The 19888-nt window shown below is 55.3% G+C and overlaps 2 protein-coding genes across 2 annotated transcripts; both read left to right on the forward strand.

Moving 5' to 3' along the window:
- Positions 1-4845: 4845 nt before the first annotated feature.
- On the forward strand, positions 4846-5924 carry HRG_07131 (transposase-like protein; the record flags this gene model as incomplete). Its single annotated transcript, XM_044865602.1, has 3 exons — positions 4846-4867; positions 4913-5794; positions 5857-5924. 3 exons carry the CDS (start codon positions 4846-4848, stop codon positions 5922-5924), a joined length of 972 nt encoding a protein of 323 aa, XP_044719564.1.
- A 5555-nt stretch (positions 5925-11479) lies between these two features.
- HRG_07132 (PIF1-like helicase domain-containing protein) lies at positions 11480-16933 on the forward strand (the record flags this gene model as incomplete). Its single annotated transcript, XM_044865603.1, has 15 exons — positions 11480-11554; positions 11617-11876; positions 11935-12413; positions 12703-13091; positions 13282-13294; positions 13381-13851; positions 13917-14149; positions 14345-14436; positions 14498-14889; positions 14979-15043; positions 15111-15386; positions 15607-16043; positions 16109-16487; positions 16542-16713; positions 16764-16933. 15 exons carry the CDS (start codon positions 11480-11482, stop codon positions 16931-16933), a joined length of 3903 nt encoding a protein of 1300 aa, XP_044719565.1.
- Between the last annotated feature and the right edge of the window lie 2955 nt (positions 16934-19888).

Raw genomic sequence — 19888 nt, forward strand, 5'->3', positions numbered from 1 at the left:
CCTAATAAACTCTATGTGCATGTTCTCTACGAAGAGAGCTCTACAAAACCAAGCAAATTTCAACGAAATTGCAGCGGGCGTTTACAGCGAGTACGACCAATGAGATATCAGCATCGGCCGGGCCGAGTAGAGCCGCCGGGCCCGCCAGCCCACCCGACCTCAATAACGCCGAGTAGCTGCAGCCCGAGCCCAAGCCAATCACAAGGAAACAATCAACAATAGCGGAAGGAGCAATTGCAATTAAGCTCTAGGCACAAGGGGTATCGGCCAATCAGATTAAAGAAAGAACCTAGATTAAGAAGCATGCTTTTATCGGCTACGTACGCTTGGAGACTCGTATGAAGCAACCGAGCAACAAGCAGTGTCAGAACAACGGGAGCAGGGGTCACGTGCGATAGGGAGATAAGCAGATGACTCATTGGAATAGAGCCCGAGAGACCCCAAAAAGGGGCCCCGGGCGCGCTCCGGAGAAGAACACACACTGTCACACATAGGATATCAGCCTCCAACAGTCTGACCCCCTATTCGCACAGTCCGTTTCCACATTTCCCCACAGAAACTTCTAGGAGGCATCATCAACGCATCGGTGGCTTCCAGATGATCTGATCAGATGCTTCCATTCACTACCATTCCCTTCCATTCTCATATTCAGGCAGTCTATAAAGATCTCGCCTCTTTCCCACCTTAGATAGCAGAATCAAGAGTCTTCCAGTCCCTGATCTCTATGCTCACTTGCTCATCCTCCGTGCGATACACACAGAATACACACATCTGTGCAAGCCTAATCGGCCTGCACTCCCACATACGATTGTTCTACTGCATCACAACTGTGCATTGCCTATTCAGGATCACCTAGAACCTTCGGTTCTGACAGCAGACAGTGGGTCGCAACCAGTCCACCAAATTCATCAATCGCTATCCGGAGATCAAGAACAAGTGTGAAAGACGTCAGTGTCACAAGTAACTGGAAAGATGCCATGCATGTGAGGGTTATTAAGAGTCAAATTGGCCTTGACCACTGCCCAAGTCAAGGGGACAAAGGTCCCAGTTATATACACAAGAATGGTGCCCCTGTAGGTTGGGACGCCTCCTCGGCTGGGGCGGAATATCGCTTAACAGTCAGGAAGCTGACAGGTTCAACGATTTCACGCCTAAAGCGGTTCACTGGTACTTCTATATCAGGAATATGAAGTATGGATGGATTAAACCGGAGAATACCGTGAACGTCGACGAAGGCGTATTATGTCTGGATTTGGTGAGTTTTTGGCTTGTTTTCCGATATTCTAACTAATTCTGTTCGTTTTTCCAGGTTTGGATAGCCTTGTGGTTGGGAATGCGGGCCCAAAACGGAAGGCTATTTGAAGAGCCCACAGCCCTGCAACTGGACTTCATTTATCGAAGCCATCGCTGCTGATGGCCGCGCGCTTACTCCTGGCATTATATTTAAGGGATAAAAACTCCAGAAACCGTGGTTCTGGAAGAAATTCGGCAAAATAGTCCGCTGGCATTACAAAACCTGGCCCAACGGGTCGACAGATAACCATATTGCTATTGAGTGGCTTGAGAGGGTCTATTTGCCTCAGACGCGGCCAGTCGATCAGTCGGAGACTAGACTGATCATATTAGAAGGACATGGATGCCAGGAAACGGTGCGTTTCCATAGTTATCTTCCTAGGAATCACTGTTAACCGTGTCAAGCGATATTCCGCCCCAGCCGAGGAGGCGTCCCAACCTACAGGGGCACCATTCTTGTATATAACTGGGACCTTTGTCCCCTTGACTTGGGCAGTGGTCAAGGCCAATTTGACTCTCAATAACCCTCACCTGCATGGCATCTTTCCAGTTACTTGTGACAAACCGAACCAGGATGCATAGCTGGCTACGTGCTTTTTGAACAACGTTTATTGCTGCTACCTCCCTTCCCACTGCTCTCATGGTCTCCAGCCTTTGGATAAAGGCTTTAATAATGCCTCCAAGGCAGCCTATCGGAAAGAACTTCAGAGATTGGCCTGTCTTACTGATTCTACGCCTGCTCGTAAGGTCAATTATATACGGGCATCTGCCAAAGCACGCGAGGTCAGAATGATTGCAAACAATATATTGTCCGGCTGGAGGGTCACTGGAAATTGGCCAATATCACGATCCAAGGCATTGTGGCACTCAGAAACCCACACAGCCATGGGACAGACATCTCCAAAGTCCGCGCCTTTTTTGGACTCCGACGATACACCCAGAAGCAGCCGCCAGATTCGCGATATTGGCAAGAATAAGTCTCCTAGCACTCGGAGCCGTTTTGCCGGGATCGCTAAAGGCTTTGAAGCCCAGGAACAGGCGCTTGCTGAGCATTGCAACAAAACTGTGAAGCAGGAGGCAGAAGTGGCTCGGCTGCAGAGAGGCAGGAAGAGGAGGGTCATTATGGACCCGATCGGGTGGTTCATAAGTTTGAGTGAAGCTTTAGCAGCTAAGGAAGCCATTCTCCAAGTTAGAAGCAAAGAAATACTCGTTGTGCCGAATTCTGAGTCCGAGGAGGACAAGGTCTCAGAGGTGGAGACAGCGTCAGTGATTGAGTCAAGGTAGCATCTGAATCCATTCCTGTCACCACTAAATCCGGGAGGGTGGTAAAAAAATGCCGGTATAGACAGGGGCATTCATTTCTCTACAGAATGATATAATCTTCGTGTTTTTATTCTTAAGTTCTGGTTGATGGTAGGCACCTATGTGCCTACAGATACGCATGCGCACAAGCTGTAGGCTGAGTCACAGTCACGACAGGTAGGGTAACCGGTGATGACTTCAATTGTAACTAACTAGGGAAGAGGAAGCTATTCACAAGAAACGGAATGTGCACCTGGTAATGGGGGCATGCAGCCGGGGCTGCGTGCCCTGATCGCGGGTAGGGTGTCACGTGGAGTCGTGCATGAACCGTGATGGTATCCCGATTGCACGGGTTACTCAGCAGGTTAGTATTCCAACACAGGCAGTCTTTTCTTTTCGTGATGGAATCCGAAGGCTGCCGTGCCTGCCCTTCATTCCGGTCTCAATGAAGGGAGGCTCGTCATCATGGAGTCGTTTGTCGTTAGGTGGTGTCTGCGGTCACGGGTCGTTGTACATATCCTTCCACTCGAATCGTCAGCCTGTTCGTCTCAATCAACCGTTCCAAAGCACGGTTGGGTGCTGCTTTGGTCATCGCATCAGCCGGGTTGTCATCCCCATTGATCCAACGGATCTCTGCCATCTCGCGCTGCTCGTAGGACTGCCTTAGCGCCATGATATCAATCATGAGTCGCTTCTCTTTCGTGGTCCCGAGCTTTACGAGGCATTCGTATAGCGAGTAAAATACTTCGTCACGCCTTGCACTTTAGAGCAGTGGTGCAAGGCGTACAATCAGCCGAAGGCTGCAAGTCTGCTGTCAACGGTAAGGCAGGCCTGAAAATTCAAGAATCTACAGTCATGCATTCATTGCGTCATCTACGTCTTGGTAGCATCAAGCAGTGTTGCTAATAATATGACAATAAAGTAGTATACTGCAGTATATACAATACAATACGCGATTTCTCATATTGTACCAATACAATATGCTCGCCGTCATATTGTGACGATACAATATGGCGCCTTCCATACTGGCAATATATGGCTTGTATTGTTTGTATTGGTTGGTGGTCATTCGCCTTCCGTTCCCCAATTCGCGCCAATATGATGACGCGTCAAAATACACGCGTAAATATAAGCATGTTCTATGTATTGTTTTTCGTCTGGCGGACCTCCAGGACGTAAAATCTTCCTATTGGCGCACGGAAACGCGTAAATGTATGTATAAATCCAGACCTACAGGGTAGCGGCTCGCCGTCCAAACACTGTTTTCCTCCTCAACCCCGCTTTCCCACCCCAGGACTTACAAGCAATCTCGATGCCTCAACAACGCCTGCCTTTTGTTCAAACATCGCCGCGACGGGATTCGTCAATATCAGACGAATACTCGGAGATTTCCAGCCCACGGTTGCATGATCCAGATGAGACCCAAACCACTGAATGCCAATCGTCGCAACCTCGCACGGCCTCCATAAACCCTTCGGCCAAGCCAAGAACATCATGGGTCTTTTCTCATATGCCAGACGAGGACATAGAGACGAAATACTACAATCAGCGGACCGGAAAAGAAGAATGGCGCTGCAAACACTGTGACAAAACGTATTGCTGTTCCGGTGGAACTGCGGCCCCAGCCAAGCACCTTACGGATCCTCCTCCTGACGGTCACGGCCTCCCAAAAGGCGCGCCACGAACAGCCAAAGTCACGAATATACGAACTATTCTCGAGATAGCTCGTGTTATGGCCAAAGAACATCCCCGAAAACGCCGTCGGCTCAACGATCAATCCGGAGACTCGATCGACCCAGACCAGCTCGAAGCTTTATACGTAAGGTTTATTACGTCCTGTTCTCTCCCATTTAGGCTTGTGGAATGCCCAGAATTCCGAGCATTCTTAGCCTACCTCAACGCCGATATCGATACTTGGCTTCCAGATACACACGAGACCATCAAGAAATGGATTATGCGGCAGTACGAAGGTCAGAAGGAGAAGGTCAAGCAGCGCATCCAGTCAGCAAAGTCAAAAATTCATATCAGCTGCGACCTATGGACTTCCCAACTCTTTGGCCATCTTAGGCGTAGTTGCTCATTACGTTGCAGAAGACAGTCAGTTGGAACACCATGTCTTGGCTTTGAAAGACATCGACAGTGAGCACGACGGATATCACCTGGCAAGGGCAATTTTGGAAGTGGTTGATGACTGGGGTTTGCTTCCAACCTTGATATTTTGTGATGGACAATGCAGGCAATAACGATACAATGATGAGATCTCTTTCCCTTGGTAAGTACGGCGCACTGTTTTTCTGACTGGCCCTAACATCTACAGGCCTTCTACGTCGATATGACATTCGATACGATCCCAAATCTCACCGACTCCGCTGCCAAGGTCACATTATCAACCTTGCCGCCAAAGCTTTCCTCTTCGTTACCGATAATGAGAAGCTCAAAGACGACGAACGTGATGGGCATAATGTGACACTAAAAGAGATCGAGGCGTGGCGGAAAAAGGGTCCCCTGGCAAGCTCCACAACTTCGTGGTTTTCGTCCAAAGTAGTGTTCAGCGTCGCCAAAAGTTTCTGGCCATCAGCCATAATCGCAAGCTTGCGCGAGATAATGACACGAGGTGGAGTTCGTGGTACACCATGCTACGAGCGGCCTTGCATCTTAGAGGCGCAGTCGAGGATATTCAACAAATGGGTGGAAGGAGATTGTGCCGGAGACGAGCTCTCTCCCGAGGAGTGGGTCATCCTCGAGAAGATCAAGTCTTTCTTGGAGAAGCTTAAAATGACGACAAAGGCCCTTGAGTCATCGTTTGCAACTCTTGACAATGTTCTCTTGGCTATGGACTTCGTATTGGCGCAATTTGAAGCAGGAAAAGAGGCACATATCGACGATCCGATTATGGCACCAATGTATAACTCGGGCTGGGCGAAGATGGATAAGTACTATTGTCTTACTGACGAATCGCCTGCCTACGTCGCTGCGATTGTGCTTCACCCTTCGCATAAATGGCACTACATACACGAAAACTGGAAGAAGGAGTGGGCTGACTCGTCAAAGAAGCTGATGGAGACACTGTGGGATGATTATAAACCTGTGGAGCCGCCTTCTCTATCTGAGGTTCCGTTGACGACCACGAACGAGTTCTTGAATTGGAGAAACAAGCACCTACAACCAGCACTTATCACAGACGAGTACGAGCGATATTGTAAGTCTGAACGGGTTTATGGGTTCACAAGCGCCCTCGCATGGTGGCTGGAGGAAACACAGCAAAAGAACTACCCATACCTGAGCAAAATGGCGGTGGATATACTGTCAATTCCCGCAATGTCTGCTGAGCCCGAAAGACTCTTCTCTGGGGCAAAAATAACCATCACAGACCGTCGAAATCGACTTGGGAGTGATGTAATTCAGGCATTGGAGTGCTTGAAGTCATGGTTTGGGATACAGGATTTTCAGGGTGACGATATTTCAGCAACGACGGTTGAATAATGAGGGTCACGTGGGGGATATATCGTTTTACTGGCAATATATTGGGTCACTGGCAATACAATACAATATGGACCAATGCCATATTGCGCAATACAATACGCACCTCTTGACAGTACAATAATATTGCGAGGGGTCCATATTGCCAATATACGTATTGTTTATATTATTAGCAACACTGGCATCAAGTGGAGTTACGTAGCCCCTAACCGTTCTTATACGGATTCTGAGTGAGAACCTGCCAACTCCTAAACCTTTCCCTGAACTTTGTTGGGTCGGCGGCAGTGGTGTCCCCAGCACTACACGCGGTTGGCTCATCGAGTCCTCGGAAGAAAACCTCACTGTATGACGTTCCTGGAAACTTTCAGATGATGTAGGCTGGGCTTTAGGTATCTTTTGCTCGGGTTGTAAGCGAGCATCTCGGTCTGTTCTTTTCGCAGCAGGCCCGTCAGCGGAGGAAGGACGGACCGCGACCTCCTCAAAGTCTGGGTTATGCGTCTGGACCTGGAGTACTTCAATTGATCAGCATTGAACATCTTGTGGAGCGCGAGATAAAGCCAACATGATAGGCGCGCTTATTGCGGCAGCCCAAGCAGCTCTTGGTGTGCCCAGCCGACTTTCTTCTGCCGAGGAAGTCTTGCGCTGGTTTCTCCTCGCCACAGCGAATGCATACGATGGAAACCACGCCACCTTGAGACCCTCGATGAGGCATAGGGTTCACTGCGGTTGAAAGCAGCTGCGTACGATGGGTTTGTTGGCGACCCGCGATGCTCAGAGTAGCTCTGTGACATTCAGGGCAAGTGCAAAATTGGACCCACTTTTAGAAGGCCATCATCCAGTTGAGTTACGTTTTAGAAACCATACAACCAATCAGATGTCAGAAAACTTAACTGATCCCTGCTGCACCAAACCTCATACGAGAGGAAGGCTCGCCAGCCGCGGCTCGCGCAAAGAAGCCTTTCCGAACGAAATTTGGCGATAAGAGAACCGGAGAAGAGTTGGCTACAGAAGAGAGAGAGAGTTGGCGACAGTAGATAGGAGACAGGAAGAAGAGTGAGGTCGAGATACGAGACACGGCGAGAGACGTAGAGCATTATCGTGAGTGAAACCGAGACAGAGCGTCGGGGAGGCAGGCTAGGCCGCTGGAGGGAGATTTTGTTTAAAAGGCGCAAACTCAAAGGGCGTGGAGAGACGGCAGGGTTGAAGAGAGATGTGAGTGGGTAATGCATGTCTGGGCGAGTGGAAGGCTCGGAAAATTTACATGTGCTACCGGTATAAGTCGTAGGTATAAACAGAATAAGGAGTATATTGGGGAAGTTTTGACTTGATCGTCTTCATGAAAAGGAGAACAAGAAGAGAAGAGAATGTGCTATTCGAGCCTTTGGCAGTTGATTTTGAGGATGATGAGACATGTTGTCATGTTGTATTGTTTCGTTTGAAGCTTTAAAGTTTAGAGAATATTCTTGGGCGGACGTCGGGCGCGCAGTGGTCGGGAAGATATCGACGCGGGAGGTCTGATAGAGCCAGAGGCGGATGTGTCTTGGTGATTGACCTGTTCGGTGTCCGTCTCTGACTCTGCGGGTCTTCCGGGGACAGAAAGGAGGAGGTATCGGATTTGGGGGAGTCTTGACCGTCACAGTCGGTGATTATGGTGGAAGTTTCGGGAGAAAGTCGCGGTCTCTTGGTTGGGGTTTGGTAGGGATCGGGCATTGACCGACTTGATGCCAGCATAAAGATCGACTGGGCCAGAAGCATGCGGCGTGGGGAGGCGGGGCTTTGGGCGGCCTTGGGTTTCTTCGTAGAGGTAAACCTGGCCAACGCAACGCTATAGTCCGAGGATTGCCGACCGCGCTCTTGGGTGTCGTCGGCAGTAGTTGTGTTGCAGAAGCCTGGTCGGACATGGCCTTGTCGTGGAAAGTCCACGTGTCGGGGACGACGATGAAGATATAGTCTTGGTCGAAAGCCGGGGCATGTTTCATGATCTGGTGATCCAGTAAGCCGGCGATTTTGCCCGTACAGGTGAAGAGAGCGTTCGACTGGAACTGGCTGTCGCGCCTCTCGGTCATCTTCTTGCATAGGAGGTCCAAGGATTAGCGTGAATGGGAAGATGACGAAAACTTGGAAGGGCGAAAGCCCTTGAAGGGGTTTGCCGGGAATCCCAGGACAAATAAAGGTGGAGAGCTGGACAAAGCCGCAGCAGCTCAGCTGGGTGTCGTCAAGGGCCGCAGCCGAGTTTCCATGCAGGAGGTCGCGGCCGGAGCCGATGACAGGTCCCGTGAAGGAGACAATGGGTTGTATCGTTGGGAAAGTATCCACCGAGCTGAGGTGCGAGTGACAATTCTATGGATATCGTCAGGAGGGCAGTGGCGACAGAGATTTGGAGCATAGACTCACGGTTGGTAGCTGTGATCGCGGACTATAAGCGCGGGGACGGTGTATTCTGTGATGTTATCATCGTCCGACTCCAAGCCATCACGTCGCTCGATTTCCCACGTCAGGGCAAAGGGATGAACACGGCCGACCATGAAGAACCATTGCTCGGTCCATTCCGAGGAGATTATCTGTTGGTTGTATATGGAAATATTAAGGCTGAAGAAGATGCAGGTCGATGGATTGCCAGTATCTGACCGGATTGCTGCATACTCCGGAGTCGACAGCCATGAGGGCGTGGGAAGGAAGACCCTCGCTAGGGTTTCTGCGTTGAGCCCTTTGACACGATGCTCATTCTGGTAGGCGAACCTAGACGGGCAGCCGGGCTGGACAAAGGCCATCATGGACATGTCGGCGCCAGCATTTTCTGGCTGTCAAGAGGTTGCCGCGGGAGGACGAGGTATCGACGTTGAGCTGGGAGGCCGACATCGTGAGAACATGGCAGATGTAGTCACCGTGGAAGTGTAAATGAGGGGTTACGCAGAGTGGAGGTGGGCATCCTATAAAGCAGGTTTTCTTGCTGCTCGAAGAGGGCTCGCGGCTAGGGTCGGGGAGACTTAAGAGTCAGAGAATGCTACCTAGGTGATAGATTAGAAGCGGGGGTATGCGGGAATGAGCTGGCGAGGTTCTTGAACAGTCTCGACCATCTGGTTCTATGGTCGTGAGTGAAGTAGGGAGCCGGGGGTTGGAAGTTGAGTAGGGGTGATGGCTATGTCGCGAGAAGTTGGAGGTCGGCGAACGGTAAGGTTAGTGTGGGTAAGTCTGCGGAGAAAGAAAGTCCAGCAGTACCCTTCGGTGTCATCGTTGCATGGAGTAGATAGCAAAGGCGACAATAACGAATGAGAGTGAAGGAAAGAAAGAGGTTACGGTAGTATTGCAGGGGTCCCTTTTTGACGGTCGTCGGTAGTTGGATGGGCATTGCGTGCGGCTGAGCGAGGCGGGTGCCGACCGTGTCGAGTCCACTATTGGGACACGGTGAAGTCGGATATAGGGGACGAGCTGAGGAGGAGGATGCGAGTTGGTCACGAGAACTCTCAAGAGGGTTTGCAAGTCGAGACTCCGGTGGCTAGCGACTACAAGAGGACAGGCAGGGGATCCTGGCTGTCGCTTTAGCATGAAGGCCGTTGATGCGACGTTGGTGGTGGCGAGGAGCAAACCTAGCCGGGTAGTCCGGTTGCACGAGGACACCGTGGACATGTTATCGCCGGCAGCCTTTTGGCTGTTGCTCGACGAGGTGGAGTGGCAGATATTGATGGAGCAACTGATGCGCAAGGTGGGTGGGACGGCGTTGGAAGGGCCGGAGAGTATGGTTGGAAGTGTGCGGCGGGCGGTTGGCGCGGCCACCCCATGTGCCGGAGGTCGGCAGTAGCCAGGGATTGGCTGGAGTGCGCAAAGAGAGCACGGCGATGGAAGGGCCGCCTTTGGCAAAGCTGGGGTAGCAGGTCGCACGTGGAGACCAGCCGAGGGTCGGGACGGTGGACGCACATAGGGAGGGTAAATGGGGATTACAAAGGGTAGTAGTATTGCATCGCTTCGGTACCATAGGCAAGCATTATAAGGAAGAAATGCCACGGCCATGAGAGTAGTGATCGTTAGGAAGCTTCCCACTCGGAAAGAAATAGTGTACGCCAAGAAGCGAGATTATCCAAGTGGAAGTGCTCCGAGCCAAAACTTTCTAGCCTGTTGCCAATCCACGCTAGTCGACGTCGAGGAGGCAGTAGCATGGCGGACAGTCCTGCAGGAAGCTAGGCGAGGCGGCCGCTCACCGTGGAGCCTGTTCGTTGTCAGTCGAGGATGGAGAAGAGGGTAGGAACGGGGAGTGCCTGTTTCGGGGTGCGGAGATGATACAGGGCAACTCCGAGAAGGGCACGGAGCACGGGAGACAAGGTTGGGGCGGTTCGGGAGATACAGATCAGTGGCGAATGAAGCATTAACGTTCCGGCTGATTCAGCCTAAGCAGTCTGCGGTCGAAGAAACCGCATGGAGAAAGCATGCAGGGGCGATCGCAAAGTCACTGCCGAGAAGACCGCCGCGAGGCGGTTTGCGGTCAAGCAGAGCACGGAAGTCCCGTAATTTGGTCAGCAGCGGAAATTCCGCGCAACGTCAGTCACCGAGTCCGCTTCCGAGGTTCGTGTTGCCTACAGAACGTGGAGACCAGGGGGCAGTGGGCTCTGACAGTCCGCCCCTTCATCGGCCGTTTTTGCCCCAGGAGAGGGGTCCTGAAGGTGACGGGCAGGGAGATAAGGCGGCGACCGGCGGTGTCCCGGGGGTTCGTTCGAAAGGGACCGACGCTCCGACCTATCCAGCCCAAGGATACGACTTTCCAAGACCTAAGACGAACGGCGCAATTTGCAGCATCGATTGCATGGGGTTTGCCCAAGCTCCGTCGGGGACCGGTTCGGCGGCCAAGGGCACAGGTGGGTGTGGACGATGGCGCAGCAGAGGCAGCGGACGGCTCGCTGCGCGGACAGAGGCAGTCCCGGAGGCGGGAGAAGAGAGCCCGTCTTCCTAGCCGGGATGGGCGCCCGATAAAACAGGTCCGAAGTGGAATCGGAAGGCATAGGAGACGGGAGCTGCAGGCCGAAGACCTGGCGAGTGTGCTGCGCTTTTTGGAGGAAGACTTTGCCTTGAAGGAGAGATTGTCTAACGATCAGACGTGGTGCACGCCAATACCGCTCGAGAGGAAGGTGTCGACGGTGCGAGACTTCTATCAGGCGTTCCACGATGCGAGCACGTTGCCGATACGGACCTGCATGGTGTGCTACCGCAAGTGTACGAGAGGAGAGTTGAGGAGATTACATGGGATCATTGGCTGTCAAGTTGCGTACCAAAGGGCGGCCGCTCACCATTTTCATGCCGGAGTTGCTTTCCTGAGGGCGAGTCCGTGTCGGTGTGCGCCGAGTGTGGCCGATGCCTGGCGCGCAGGAGCCTGTCGCCGGCGATCCACCTTCACAGTCGCCTTGGCTGCGAGCACATGTTCCCCGATGAGCTCAAGGGACTGACGCCGGTCGAAGAGAAGCTCATCTCGCTGAACTCATGTTACGGGTTTGTCACGAGATATAGCATTCCGGGCGGGCAGAGACAGAGCGTGAAGTATCCGAGGCATGTCAGGGCCACATCACAGTGTTTCCGAACAATGTGCAGGAGCTGGCCACCAAAGTGCTCCCGCCCCCTTTGCAAGCACTGGACGAGATCCACATCTCGTGGCAGGGCGCGGAGAAGCCGGCACCGAGCGACCTGTCGAGTCTCTTGTCGGTGAGGCGGCGGGTGGTCGAGAGGGCCCTTGTCTGGCTGAAGCGGAACAACCCCCACTACGCCGAGATCGAGATCGACGCGGCGGAGATGGAGAGCTGGGGAGACTCGATACACGGGTACCGTCGTCGGTGTGCGATCGTATGGAGCGGAACGAGCCGTCTGGGTGGGAGAAAGCGCGGACGGCGCACGTTGTGCCGCCCACGGAACGCGCCGTGGACGAGGAGGGCCGGTGGAGATCGAGGAGCTCTTCGCCCTGCTCAACCAAGGACAAGAAGCCGGCGGCCAGGGTGAAGGTCACGGGCCCAACGGAGAAGGCGCGGTTCGCGATGGAAGTGACGCCTGCCCCGACCAGAACGTTCCAGCGATCAACGAGGTGACGTCTTCTGGCATGTTCGCGCTCGACGGACCGCCAGACGTCGCGGACGTGGAGAAGCTGCAGTTTGCCTGTGACGCTGTTGGTGAAGGTGCCGACGACGGCCGTGCGGGCCCGAGAGCGTGGGTCGGGTCCCTAGCCGGGGGGGTTCGGGGGCGTGGCGACGGTGGTTGTGAGCCATACATCCGGGTTTCGCGGGGTGAGTTTACCGATTCCTTTGAGGCGTCCTTCTTTGCCAGGACGTTCCCGACCCTGTTCCCATTTGGCGTTGGGGACCAAGGCTGGTTGAAGAGACCATGGTCGACGCGGGAAGGTCACGGCCAACTTGCGAGGCAGGGCTGTCGAGGCAGAGGCGGCCGCGGAGACCCCGTATCGTCTCGAAGCTTGAACCTTCAGGCGTGGGCCGAGATCGTGCTCCGGCGCCATGGTGGTCGATTTGCACTGCACCACATCTTCGCATTTCTCGTCTTCAACATGGGGTGCGGTCGAGGAACCGCCGGGTCAGCATGTTGAGTGTGGGAGGAAGAACTTCCGCAAGGTAGAGCGCATCGTGCGTTCGATGACCACAGAAAGGCTAGCGGCGGCGAGGGTCGAGTTGGAGAGCTCGGGTAAGACGACCGATGGTGACGTGAAGGAGCTTCTCAGGAGCCTCTCGCTTTACGGCCACCGGCAGCCCATGTCGAGAGAGGTCCGTCTCAATATGCGGCGGAAAATCCAGTCGCTCATCGTCGGATATGGCGTGCCGGGCCACTGGTTCACCATCAACCCGAACGACATTACGAACCCGGTGAAGCTGCGACTGGCGGCATACCGCACACGCGATCCCGACGCGGCCGAGGAGTTCTTAGAAGGCCTTGGGGATGCGTATAAGCGGGCACGGCTGGCGATATCGGATCCCATGAGCTCGGCCGTGTTCTTCCACCGCGAGATGAAGCTGTTCTTCGATCATTACGTGAAGGTCGGTGAAGAGTCGGTATTCGGGCGCATCGGCAAGTACTATGGCGCCGTGGAGACGAACGAACGAGGGCGCTTCATGTTCACGGCTTGCTCTGGCTGCACGGGAACGCGCATCTCAGCTCGATGCTTGCCGACATCCACGGGGAGGATCAGGCGGCGTATCGCGAGCGAATCGTCCGATACATCGATAGCGTCTTCTCAGAGGTAAGAATGCCTACCTAAGATGTGCCACCGGGAGCCTGAAGTACTCTTCTGATGGCCAAGTGGGGCCGGGTTGACGTGCAAGGCAGGATCTGGACCAGGAAAGTTTTGCGCCGTGCAAGCGGAGCGATCTGTGACGGGCGGTATTGGTTCGCTGCTGGACAACGCCGCGCAGTTCTCGGCCGCGTTTATCGAGGAGGCCAACTTCTGTGCCGGCGCGACGCAGGTGCACACGCATAGCCCGACCTGTGTGAAGTATTCCTTGGGCAAAGGAGGGCGGAAAGGGGACCTCTGCCGGTTCAAGGCGCCATGGAGGTTAGTCGACAAGACCGCCCTCACGGCAGACGGGGTGCTGCAGATCCGGAGGACACACAGCATGGTCAATCGATGGAACGAGGCTATTGCTGTCGGGCTCCGGCACAACCATGATATTTCCTTCATTGCGACGCAGCGCAAGACAATGGCCCTCATCTATTATGTCACGAACTACGCGACCAAGGTGGAGGACCCGGTGTGGAAGCGTGTGGCGGCCGCGGCCGAGCTCCTGGCCGCCTCAACAGGTGATGGCACGGCCAACGGAGGGCGGGACGGTGGCGGAGACGCTGCCACCGATGACCCTGTCAAGGGAACAGGACGCGACAGTTCCTGATGAGAGTGGCGAACCGCGTGTTCACGGAGCGTCCGCTATCACAGGTCGAGGTCGTCGCTCACCTTCTCGGATATCCGGCCGAGTTCACCGACAGCAGCGCGTGGGCGTACCTGAACTGTTCTCTGCTGTACTGGGAAGTCTTTCGGCGATGGCGGCATCTCCGAGAAGCCAGTGGCGCTGCGGCTATGGATGACACCTTGGATGAGTCGGTCGTCGTCGAAGAAGAAGGCCTGAGAATCTCCCACGTCGAGGCGTACCAGCACCGGGAGAGCTGCTGAAAGGCCTATGCCTGTATGACTACATATCGATCGTCAGACTGAAACGCATCGGCAACGACGAGAGCTGGGCGGCTTGGGGAGATGTCTTTCGAGGATGGATGGGCGCCGGGACGACGCTGGGTTCAGGTGCTCAGGCGGCCGGGCAAGCACGCTACCGTCTGCCTCGACGGCTACCTGAGCAAGGACTTCACCTACGATGACGAGTCGTGCTACCGGAGGTGTGTATGGCAACTGCTCTGTCAGCGGGCATTATCGGAGAGGCTAACCCACCCCCTGAAGGGCAGCCGTGCAGCATCTTGCGCTGTTCGTGCCGTGGGAGTCCTTCCTGGGCGAAGGAACAGGTGAGATCAACAGCATCTGGGCGCGGGCTCGAGACGCTATGGCCCCGAGAATATCATGTCTGGTCGACAACGTGCAGCTGCTTCGACGATCCGCCGAAGACGCAAAACGCGACGCCAAGCAATGGGCAGCCTCGTCCGGCGATGGCGACCCGACGGTCGCACACGTCGAGGAGGGTGGAGCAGGCGAGGCGGGCGCGGAGTCTGCAGCGACATATCAGCCCAACAGCATCGGAGACGCAACGCGGCTCATCGACGTCGTCCGAGGTGCAGTGGGAGCGAATCAGGTGACGGCCAAGTCGCCGGAGCTCATGGCAATGATACAGCAGCTCTGTCGGTTTCAGCAATCGGCGCTGCGCTCGACGGCCGAGCTCGAGGCCACGGCGCTGATCGAACGAGGGAGAGGCGGTTAAGCATGCCAGGGCGGGTATTTTCCGGGGCCGCACTACCGCCGCAGGATCAGGTCAAGGCTATCAAGTCGCAGCAGGTAAGTGCCTCGAAGGAGAGGAGAGGATGATCCAAGGGATACAAAGCACGCCCGCCGCCTGGGAAAGCGATCGCCGCGCAGCGTTGCGAAGGGTGATGACCGGTTTCGGGAGGACGAGGTCGAAATGACGATGGCCGACTCCGACGAGACCGCTATCGACGCAGGGGCGGGAATGGACGTTCAGTTTGGCCCATCAACCTCCTTCCTCGCGGCGGGCAAGGTGTTGGCAACACGGCTGACGCTGAACAAGAGGCAGTCCATCGCTTTTCTGATAATATGCCGCCAGCTCGATTTGATTCAGCAGACCGACGGGGCGATGCCTGCCAGCTGCGCCAGTTCGTCGGTGGCGAGGGCGGTACCGGCAAGTCGCGAATCATCGAGGCACTCGTCGAGCTGTTCAGTAAAAGAGCCTTTCGAATCGTCTGCTGATCACGGCGACGTCGGGGACTGCGGCGGCGCGGATCAACGGCATCACGATCCACTCCGCCTGCGGGTTCACTAAAGACCAAGGGGCGGGGCGCGAACATGGTCAAAGACCTTGACGGGTGCGGCTGCCGAAACAGGCGGAGCGGTTCATCCACGGCCAGTCTCGAATGGATTGGCAGGAGAAGGATGTGCTCGTCATCGACGAGGTGAGCATGCTCGGGGCGCGGACGCTGCACGCCGTGAACGAGCGGCTTCGCCGGCTTCGCGGATCGCGGCAAGATTTCGGGGGGATCCCCATCGTCCTCTTCTGCGGAGATTTTCAGCAGTTCCGGCCGGTCCAAGAGAGGTCGATCGTCCTGCCTAGCGCGGCCATCTCGTGGGACGTAGACAACTCGTTCAAGGCCGAGCAGCGTCACCAGCACGACAAAGCGCACGCACTGTGGAAGAGGTTCACGACGGTCGTCATGCTGGACGAGCAGATGCGCGCCGCCGGCGACCCGGAGCTGCAGAGGCTGCTGAAGCGGATCCGTCTAGGCGTGCAGGATCGGACGGATCTAAACCTCCTCAACTCAAGGTGCTACCGGGAGGAAGGCGGATCCCTTGGGAGACGGGCATCACCGTGGTGACGCCGCTCAATAGGAATCGGTGGAACCTGAACATGGAGGCGAGCCTGGCGTTCCGGGTCCAGCAGCGGTCGACGATGCGCATTTTCATCTCCGAGCACAAGTGGAAGGAGGAGCTGCCGACGGAGGAAGAGGCGATCATGATACTCAACCAGGGCGACGATAGCGCGATCCCGGTGCCGGCCGTCTTCATGTTCGTGGCCGGGATGCCCATCGTCGTGAACCACAACACCCACCAGGGGCTGAAGCTAGTGAACGGCGCGAGCTACTCGGCGGTGGAGGTCATTGTCGACAAGGCGTACCCGGGGCATCGGATCTCGGCCGATATGACGATCCACTTCGGGCCGCCGGCGGGGATCATTCTCGAATCGGAGACGACGAGATATCTCCACTTCGTCGGGATGCCGCCGGGCACGATCTTGTTGACACCCATGACCGTTAAGATACAGTGCCAGCGAAAAAGGCCGTGGCAACGCAACGACGTCAGCCGAAAGGGTTTGCCGTGCGCAGCAGCGTTCGCGTGCACGGACTACAAGGTGCAGGGCAAAACGCTGGAGCGCGTGGCCCTCGAGCTGCGAGGACACGGACGACGAAGATGGATGGAACGGTGGTGCCCTCGCAGTGCGACCCGTACGGCCTGTACGTGCAGCTATCGCGCTGCCGAACTCTAGACGGCATCATGCTCGTGTCCAAGGTGCGGGACAGAGACTTGGTGGGCAACCGGGTCCCCGAGGAGATGACTGCCGCACAGGCCAGGCTCGAGGTACTGAGCGAGAGGACCGTTGAGGAGGCGTTGCGCTGGCTGGACGGTGATGCTGAAGAGTCAAGGCGGCCGCGCTAGGTGACGCGATGAAGAGTTCGGCAGGCGGGAAGAGTCGGCAGGCGGCAGACAGGGTGGGAGGCGCCTAGTGGTGGGATAAGGCACGCGAAAAGGCAACAGAAGCCGGGGGAAGGGCAGCGACCAACGAGGAGGGAGGCAAGGAGGGACCAATCACAAGGGACCAATCAAGGGGCGGAGAACTTTTGGGGGGAGAGGGCGGGGTCTGCGGGGCACGTTAGACGAGGGGAAGGCTCGCCAGCCGCGGCTCGCGCAAAGAGGCCTTTCGGAACGAAAGTTGGCGATGGCGACAGGAGAAAGTCGGGGAGAGGAGAGAGTTGGCGACAGGAGATAGGAGACAGGGGAAGTGAGAGGAAGACAGGAAGAAGAGTGAGATATGAGATATGAGATGGAGATCCGGCGAGAGACGTAGAGCATTATCGTGAGTGAAATCGAGACAGAGCGTCAGAGAGGCAGCCTAGGCCGCTGCAAGGAGATTTTGCTTTGCAAAGGCGCAAAGGGCGTGGAGAGGCGGCAGGGGTGAAGAGAGTTGTGGGTGGGTAATGCATGTGTGGGCGAGTGGAAGGCTCTGAGGATTTACAGGTGCTATAAGTGGTGGATATAAACAGAATAAGGAGTATATTGGAGAAGTTTTGACTGGATTGTCTTTGTGAAAAGGAGAGCAAGAGGAGAAGGAAATATCCCATTAGGGCCTTTCGCACTTGAGTTTGAGGATGATGAAACATGTTCCTTGTCATGTTGTGTTGTTTCGTTCGTTGCTTTACAGAATATTCTTGGGCGGATGTCGGGCGCGGTGCGGTCGGGAAGAGATTGACGCCGGAGGTCTGATAGGGCCAGAGGCGGATGTGGCTGGGGGATTGACTGGCTCGGGGTCCGTCTCTGAGGCTCCGGGTCTTCGTGGGACAGAAGGGAGGAAGTGTCGGATTTGGCGGGGCCTCGACTATCACAGGCGGCGACTATGGTGGAAATTTCTGGAGAAAGTCGCGGTCTCTTGGTTGGGGTTTGGTCGGGATCGGGCAATGACCGCTTTGATGTCATCATAAGGATCGACTGACCTAGATGCAGGCGGCGTGGGAGGCGCCGCTTGGGGCGGCATTGCGTTTTTGGTAGAGGTAAACCTGGCCAACGCATCGCTATAGTCCGAGGGTTGCCGACTGAGCCCTTGGGTGTCGTCGGCAGTAGCTGTGTCGCAGAAGCCTGGTTGGACATGGCCCTGTCAAGGAAAGTCCATGTATCGGGGACGACGATGAAGATATAGTCTTGCTCGAAGGCCGGGGCATGTGTCATGATCTGGTGATCGAGTAAGCCGGCGATTTTGCCCGTGCAGGTGAGGAGAGCGTTCGGCTGGAACTGGCTATCGCGCCTCTCGGTCATCTTCTTGCATAGGGAGGTCCAAGGATTGGCGTGAATGGGGAAGATGACGAAAAGTTGAAAGGGATGAAAGCCCTTGAAGGGTGTTTTGCCCGGAATCCCAGGACAGATAAAGGTCGAGAGCTGGACAAAGCCGCAACAGCTCAGCTGGGTGTCGTCAAGGGCCGCAGCCGAGTTTCCATGCAGAAGGTCGCGGCCGGAACCGATGACAGGTCCCGTGAAGGAGACAATGGGTTGTATCGCTGGGAAGGCATCCGCCGAGCCGAGGGTGCGAGGGATGACTCTGTGGCCATCGTCAGAGATGGTAGTGGTGACGGAGGTCTGGAGCATACACCTACGGCTGGTAGCTGTGGTCGCGGACGATGAGAGCCGGGATGGTGTATTCTGTAATGTTGTCATCCTCCGACTCGAAGCTATCACGTCGCTCGATTTCCCACGTCAGGGCAAAGGGATGAACACGGCCGACCATAAAGAACCACTGCTCGGTCCATTCCGAGGATTATCTGTTGGTTGTATATGGAAATATTAAGGCTCAAGAAGATGCAGGTCGATGGATTGTCAGGATCTGACCGGATTGCTGCATACTCTGGAGTCGACAGCCATGAGGGCGTTGGAAGGAAGACCCTCGCTAGGGTTTCTGCGTTGAGCCCTTTGACACGATGCTCATTCTGGTAGGCGAACCTAGACGGGCAGCCGGGCTGGACAAAGGCCATCATGGACATGTCGGCGCCAGCATTTTCTGGCTGTCAAGAGGTTGCCGCGGGAGGACGAGGTATCGACGTTGAGCTGGGAGGCCGACATCGTGAGAACATGGCAGATGTGGTCACCGTGGAAGTGTAAAGGAGGGTTAGGCAGAGTAGAGGTAGGCATCCTATAAAGCAGGTTTTCTTGCTGCTCGAAAGAGGGCTCGTGGCTCGGGTCGGGGAGACTTGAGAGTCAGTGAATGCTACCTAGGTGATAGATCAGAAGCGGGGGTATGCGGGAATGAGCTGGCGAGGTTCTCGAGCAGTCTCGACCATCTGGTTCTGTGGTCGTGAGTGAAGTAGGGAGCCGGGGGTTGGAAGTTGAGTAGGGGTGATGGCTATGTTGCGAGAAGTTGGAGGTCGGCGAACGGTAAGGTTAGTGTGGGTAAGACTGCGGAGAAAGAAAGTCCAGTAGTCCCCTTCGGTGTCATCGTTGCATGGAGTAGATAGCAAAGGGGGCAATAACGAATGAGAGTGAAGGAAAGAAAGAGGTTATGGTAGTATTGCAGGACTCCCTTTTGACGGTCGTCGGTAGTTGGATGGGCATTGCGTGCGGCTGAGCGAGGCGGGTGCCGACCGTGTCGAGTCTACTATTGGGACACGGTGAAGTCGGATATATGGGTCGACCTGAGGAGGAGGATGCGAGTTGGTCACGAGAACTTTCCAAGAGGGTTTGCAAGTCGAGACTCCGGTGGCTAGCGACTACAAGAGGACAGGCAGGGGTCCTGGCTATCGCTTTAGCATTAAGGCCGTTGATGCGACATTGGTGCTGGCGAGGAGCAAATCTAGAAGGGTAGTCCGGCTGCATGAGGACGTCATGGACATGTTATCGCCGGCAGCCTTG

The sequence above is a fragment of the Hirsutella rhossiliensis genome (genome assembly GCF_020360975.1).
Source record: "Hirsutella rhossiliensis strain HR02 chromosome Unknown scaffold00007, whole genome shotgun sequence".
Taxonomy (NCBI): Eukaryota; Fungi; Ascomycota; class Sordariomycetes; order Hypocreales; family Ophiocordycipitaceae; genus Hirsutella; species Hirsutella rhossiliensis.